The 7,566-nt window shown below is 48.3% G+C and overlaps 1 protein-coding gene across 1 annotated transcript; it reads left to right on the plus strand.

Annotated features, from left to right (window-relative positions):
* Window positions 1–541: 541 nt before the first annotated feature.
* Window positions 542–2,507, plus strand: SODALDRAFT_330034 (Zinc/iron permease). The gene is made up of 4 exons (XM_028611106.1): window positions 542–694; window positions 756–772; window positions 844–1,962; window positions 2,029–2,507. Exons 1-4 carry the CDS (start codon window positions 662–664, stop codon window positions 2,207–2,209), a joined length of 1,350 nt encoding a protein of 449 aa, XP_028468133.1. The 5' UTR covers window positions 542–661; the 3' UTR covers window positions 2,210–2,507.
* The last annotated feature ends 5,059 nt before the right edge of the window (window positions 2,508–7,566 follow it).

A 7,566-nucleotide genomic window follows, 5' to 3' on the forward strand; every position in this document is an offset into this window, starting at 1 on the left:
GCGATTGGAATTGGTCGGATGGACGGGGTAGAGGACGCGCTGTGTCCGTGGACTCGCGAGGCATGTGTCTCCCTTCGTCTATCCGTCTGGTCTTTTTTTTTTGTTTTGTTTTTGGTTTGTTGTTGCTTTAATAGATCGTCCGGCTTCGTTGGTTTCTGCTTTCTGCTTTCTGCCCTGATAGCGTCTTTCGGGTATCGGCAGATCGTTTTGGTCCGGACTTTCTTCGTATAATAGGTAGTTTCGGTACGTCCTGCATTAGGTAATGCATTCCACTCCATTGGTAACACCGAGGTACGTACCTCCACATTGTTACATCATCGGCGTAATACGAACCACGGAGTGGGTACTTCCGTAATTGAGTCTAACCTGGTACACTGTACGGAGTACATAGGTACCTAGCCGGACGGGCGCCTTACCCGCATAAGGCACAGTGCTGCAGGTGTTTTAGTGGGGGAAGCTCATAAGGGTCGCAGAATAATTTAGTAAGGACACGTCTTGGCAGTTCTCAAGGTACCTGCTCAGCAATTATTACTCGCTCCATGTCCAGCCACCTCCCTAAACATGAAGTTCTTGTGAACCCCCAGAGCCAGCATGCACGGGTGACTCGAGCATTTCCCCTAAGTCAATCACTCCGTTGCAGTACTGATAGGTGATTGCCAACATGGGCGGGCTAATTCTGCTGCTCGTGCTGAGCGTAAGTCCCTCGCGCTAGGCATATCGTGACTTTGAATTCGCTAACATTGGATGGGTAACAGGCGGTGATGGCCATTGCGTGAGTGACAGGAACTTTGCATTTCGGTGCAGTGCGGAGAAAGACGTGAAAGCTAACAAGGAGACCGGCAGCTCGTTTCTGGCGGGATCACTTCCGCTCGCCATCACGCTCTCCTCGTCCCAACTCCGTTTAATATCTGCGTTGGGCGTGGGAATCCTAGTGGGGACGTCAATGATTGTCATTATCCCCGAGGGTATTGAGGCCGTGGTATCGTCTGGTCTCGGTGGACATTCGCATGCTCGTGCGACGAGGAGTCTCAGCGTGCTCCAAAATGCCGGCCTGGAACGGGGCGGAAAGAACCACGTGCGAGCTGAAATGGATGCTGGGGGCAAGAGCACTGTGTTACGCCGCGCTGAAGGACCCGACCTGACTGCCTATCTCCGATCCCTGGGCTTGTCGGTGGGGAGTGGTGTCCGATCAGTAGAACGGAAAGCGTTGGATAGTCGCGACCCCGGCGACCATGACCATGACCATGACCATGACCACGATCACGACCACGACCACGACCATGACCACGATCACGACCACGACCACGACCACGACCACGACCACGACCACGACCACGACCACGACCACGACCACGATCATGGAATGGCAGCCGTAGGTCAGAAGCATGGCGAGGAGGATACGCATATGGAGCTACCCACATTTTACATTGGCCTGTCAATGGTTCTTGGATTCATCCTCATGTTCCTCATCGACAGAATACCCCAGCATGCGACGGATCGGCTGAGGACAGGGCCGCATATGCGACATGTTAGCCTTGACAACCTGCGACCCGGTTCTGCGCTGGAAGGCGAAGACGAGCACTTCCTCGGGTCTCCGGTATCCTCTCCAAAGCAATCACGGGGCTTCGGGACAACGGTGGGATTGGTGATCCATGCGGCGGCAGATGGGATTGCGATGGGCGCGGGCGCGACTTCGTCCGACACGCAGCTCGGTCTGATCATTTTCGTTGCCATCATGCTTCACAAGGCTCCTGCTGCTTTCGGCTTATCCGCCCTTCTTCTCAAGCAAGGTTTGTCCAAACGGGCGGCACGGGCTCACTTGTTGGTGTTTAGCCTGGCGGCTCCTTTCGGCGCCCTGTCTACGTGGGTCATCATCGCCTTCCTCGGCGGGGGCCAGTTTGAGGGAGCATCTGGCAAGTGGTGGACCGGCATGCTTCTACTCTTTTCCGCGGGAACTTTTCTGTAAGTCAAGATCTCGGCTCCCACGGCCCGGATTGCTGCGACTGTGCTCGATGCTGACAGAGATAGGTATGTCGCCATGCACGCCATGCAAGAGGAAGGAGGGCCCAAACATGACCACAATGGGTTCTCCCACGGGCATTCCGACTCGAGCGCCAACGTCATGCACCGGCCTCAAGTACGCGACACGTTGGTTACCGTCGCCGGGATGCTTTTGCCTCTGCTGACTCAATTTGGCCATCATCACTGAAGACGCTCCAGTTCGGGGGTGCATGGGAGGGCCAGCGGGTGAGCCCAGCGGAGATGAGATACCACGGCGCAATGACACCGAGATGTAGTTTCAAAAAATCAAAGAAAATCTGCCTCTGAAACCACAGCCCGAAATATCTGGCCCCTTCGGGGTATGACAGATCCTCATGAACGAAAGGGCGAAACAAGGTTATCTGCCTCTTTTCTTTGGCCGGTGACCATCGTTGTCATCTCGGCCTTGCCGATGCAGGCCAGCGAAGGAGACCTCCAAGAAATGGATTGTGACACCCACTCGGGCCACATGATGATGTTGCAAGCTAGAGGCGTAAGCGTACTCCACAGGTACGAGGTTGTCGAAAGTTAGGTATGGACATATCGAGGTCTATACCTGAGGCCTCGCTGTTGAAATTAATATTGTCCCAAAAAGGGAGGTCCTATATCCTGCCTTAGTGTAGATACATATTTTTGCCTGGAGTAGTTGTATCTCGGATTTAAAAACGTCCTTCAAATATGTCGAGGGGTAACATCAGACTGTCGCTGTTACTAATCGATACTCGAACGAAGGGATGCATCGTGTGAGTGTATTGAACCCCCTTCTATCCCTGATTCCTTGATACCTCTCATTGCTAGCGAGAGCACTAGGTACAGATCTGCATTTGTAAGTCCTTTGCATCTGCAACCCAGAAAGAAGAAAGAATTTAGTTGCTGCCAAGCTTGGACACGTGTTCCGCGTCGAGCTGGAAGAAGCCCAGGCCATGGCATGGATTGGTGTCCGACAAGTGTTTCCAAATGGCGAGGTGCTTGTCTCCGATGGCGTCGGGTGGAGACGACACAGTGACACCATCTTGTAACGGAGTATTATGTACGAAGGAGTATCCGTACTTCGTACATGACAAGACTGGTCCCGGGCAAGACATTGGGGGAGGCATGGCGGTCTCTGACGAAATCAGAGAATGTGTCTGTCTTTAGCGATAAGCGTTCCCCGTGCCGCAACCGCGGGCAGGCGCGTTAGTCAGAATACCAAGATATCTATTGGCCATTTATTAGGATCTATCAACAGTAGCTATCCGTACTTTTCCAATAATACAATAATACGACGACCGCGGGCCACTCTCCACCGTCAAGTCCTTTAACAACCCAATTACCTACCTAGGCATTTCTAACTGTCGCTATGCCCCAGGAATACGGCCGACAATACACAGGGACTGCCGCGGGACCGTATCGAGAACACTATTCCGATACGAGCAAGTATAAGGTAAGGTATACTTCACCCACGGGGATCTCACCACGAAAAGAGAAGAAAAAAATCATACTTCCGGACCGCCACGAACACAATAAGCCGAGGGTATTGTCAATTGGGAACAGGCTGATTGGTATCCCCGAACACTGTAGAATATCGCAAGTTGCTGTAGGGGGTTAACCTTGGTATGACTGGCGCATCGGAGAATGGCCCGGCAATATATCACAAAGCCTTATGGGGACGATGGTGGGCGTTTCCATTTTGTCTGGGCGACGATGTAAGGACGCTCGACCCATGCCTACCTACGTGGTCGTAAGAACTGCCGGCCTTATGGATGACGTTGAAAGGGGATATTACTTCGTATTGTCCGGACAGGTCTCAAATCGATTTCGTACATCCATATAACGGTTACACTGCTCAAAGCAAAGAAGAACAGCCAGCAGACTACAGGAGCTACTCCGTACGTACCGTACCTTAATATAGGTAAGTCTTTCCTGGAACGAGCTTAGCAGGTTGCCCTACGGGCAACGCCGCTAAGCTCGCCCCCCCCCCCTAACGGGGGGGGGGCTTATCACATAACGTGCCCCATAACAACCAAATAACCGAAAATAACCGAAAATAACCGTAAAACGCCTGCCTTCTTTTATTTTACTATTATTTACTATTTTCCACGCTATAACGACGGTCTTTAGTAACTGTTTTATTATCGCGATAAAGTATTCTTCTATTTCCGATACTACGATTACTCTATTTACGGAATAAAGATCGTAATTAATTAACCGTTATAGCGCCACTAAGTAATAGTTTTTTTCTATCTATTTAAATATCCCTCCCTCCCTTCCGGTTTAAGTAGTTATAGCCTCGCCGTTATATAAGTTACGGGTATAAATATACGCCTTAACCCTATAGAAAGCGACGATACTAACCGTAATTCGTAGTATACCGCCCGCCCTATCCGACTCCTTTATCGATTCGCAGGAATCCCGGTCCTTATCGCCCGATAACTCGACCGCCGCCTCCCGCCCTGCCTCGCCCGCCGCCTCCGCCGCCGCCTTTATCGCTACCTCGCCTACTGCCTCGCCCGCCCGCACGCTTACCCGCCCGCCTATACGTAATACGCCGGCCTCCTCCTCTAGCACGCGCGTTTAGTAAATAATACCTATAAAGGACGGCCGCACGATTAACCGTAGTAAGGTTCTCGACCTTATATATAATAGCGGCTATAAAGCTACCGGGGCCCTTAATACTATACGCGTTATTCGGGTAGGTTACTAACTTACCTGCTATCTTATTATATACTAACCGATATTATTAATATAAGCTAAACGGGACCTCTTATTACGGGAGGATAAAGACCTTAACCTTAGTCGCCTGGCTAATTAAGAGGCTATTATAATAATAATCGTCGGCGACCTCTAGATAGACTATAAGCACTATAGTAAGAAAGACGGTCCCTTCGCCCGTTACTATATATTCTCGGGAGTCGCTAGCGGTAGCTATAATAAGTACTATTTTAATTCGGAAGGCCCTAAATATTTGCACCGCTCCCCCCCCCCCCGGCCGATAATAATACCACCGCTACCGCTACCGCTACCGCTACTCCCGCTTCTTCTAAGGGGAAAAAGCGTGTAAATAAGACCGTAGGTAAGCTAATAATAACCGTAACGAATACCGACCTATACTAATTAATTAATCTATAATACTATAAGAACCGTAACGCCTTCTAAGAAGGTAAAGACCTTAACTACGGCTACCGCTCCCGCCCCCCCCCCTCTCCCCCCGACTATTATAACTATCGCCGGTGTTTTGGGTATAAATACGGCCACCGCTACGCCTATTACGCCTATACCCGCCACGCCCGCGCCTGCTACGCCCGCGGCCCTCGCCCCGCCCGTAATAACCTTCGGTAACGTCGAAGTATTAGCCGTGATACTCCTTACCGGTATAATAACGGCGTAGAAGAAGCAGTTAATCTAGTACTATAAGAATATAATCGCTACCCTAAAGAATAGTATCCCGGCGGAGAACTAAGACGGGCTTTTTTTTTTTTGCTTTACTATTTTATAAAGGGTTTACGGTTATTTTATTTTTATATTTCCGGTACGGCGGGAATAGGTAGTTTACTTCGTTGCTTCGTCTACCTTTAATATAGGCTATATAATAAAGAAACCCGACCGCGTTATCGATCGCCAGTTACTATAGTAGACTACTATAACCGTAGAAGTAACCGTTAAAAAGAATCTATTAAGACCTTTAGGTATACGATATTAGATATACTCCGGCTAACCTACGGCTAAGTCTACCTACCGCCCTAATCGTTATCGGTCTATAATAAAATAAATAGATTCCTAACGTCCGTAACCCTTAATATCGTAATGTAAAACTAACTGTGAGTAAAGGCGTACTACCGGAAATCCACGCTACCCGTACTAAATGATTACCCTTACGACTTATTAATCGTTATCGCGAAATAAAGCCGTAACGGGAATTAACGGCGCCGGATAATATACGGGTAATCCTCCTTATTAGAATCTAAATAGATACGGGGGATAAATACCACCTCACTAGCGTGTATTCCGGATAGCACCTTAACCTCTAGTGTATTACGCGCTATCCGTAAAATAACTATACGCGTGCTATTATATAATCCCTGCCGCGGGCTAAGGTTCCGTATAAGTATAACGGGCGCGCCAACCTTTAGCTTAAGCCTCGCGGGCGGGATAGAGGCGAACTCTAACTATATTAAAAACTCCGGTGCTAGTTTATATCGCACGTCAAATAGGCACTTGAATAATCAACTTAGTAGAGCAGAAATCTCGTGTGTGTGTATTATGTCAAGTTATATCTGGGAGAGTCTCTTATACCCTTAATTTAGGTGGTAAAGACTCCGTTATGGGTACTATATTATTTGGATCCTATCTGGTCTTTTCCGGTATCCACCCGTATTATATCCTAATACCCGAAGTCCCTGATATCCGGAGCCCTTAGTCATAGAGTGGATCCCCCCTGGATCCCCTATAGGCTATATCGTAGTCCTGCCCATACAACACACCCCCTTAGTTAAGGTGGGTCTTCCCAGGTCAACTGACTAATTAGAGGCTTCGGTTTAAACCAAATGCTCTTAACTTTTCCATCGTAAAATTAACAGTTAGGAGAAAACGCCTCCGTAAAAGGGATCTAAATCCGCCCTATTTAACCGTTTAATTCAATTCTATCTTAATTAGTTCCTCGATCCTGATTAGCCGGATCTGCTTAATCGGATCTATATCCATCGGATCTGCTACGCCCTCAGGGGCCTTCGTCGTTACTACGGCCGTGGCTTTAGCACGTTTAATCTCTTCGTATAGTCGTTTAGACTACTCGATACGGTCCTTTTAATCCGTTAAATTAAGCTATTACTATAGTCTTTTGATTCCTGCCTCCGGTAGTGCCTTCGTTAAACCGTCCGCGATTATCTCCTTCGTGTTAACGTACGTGACCTTGAAAAGGCCCTGCTATACTAACTAACGCGCCTATTAGTTATAAATATCGACGTGCCGTAGCCTTATTCGCAGGCGTTATGCCTTCTTATTATTAAGGTTAATAGTCTATTAATTATCGTAGTATAGCTATAGCTAGTATTAGTCTAGCCGAAGCTCTAAATCCCTTAATATCCGGCTAACGAATACGTCTCCTTAGCTACCTCGGTAAGAGCGAGTAGTTCCGACTCTATTAACGATATTATAACCGTCGGTTATTTACCCGCCTTCTAGTTAACGGTGCCGCCGAAAAGCTTTATCGTATATTCTTTCGAGCTTTTACGATCTAAATTATCCTTAAAGGACGCGTCGCTTACTATTAGGAAGAGTCTATCCCCACCGAATTCTAAGTAGTAGTATCTTATATAGTATAGGAATAGTAGCACTTATTAAGCCCTTTTAAGGTGGTTAGAGGAGGGGTTAATATTATATTAGGAAAGCTTTAAGTAGGCGAACGCGATATTGGGTCTTATTACGATAGCGGCGTATAGGATAGAACCGATTATTCCCTAATACTAACGGACCTCGGGAATCGACGCGCGGGTGCCGTCTCGGGGTATTACCGGCTCTATAGATAATAGGACCTTTAGTGGTTTTCGG

Source organism: Sodiomyces alkalinus, assembly GCF_003711515.1.
Source record: "Sodiomyces alkalinus F11 unplaced genomic scaffold SODALscaffold_2, whole genome shotgun sequence".
Classification (NCBI taxonomy): domain Eukaryota; kingdom Fungi; phylum Ascomycota; class Sordariomycetes; order Glomerellales; family Plectosphaerellaceae; genus Sodiomyces; species Sodiomyces alkalinus.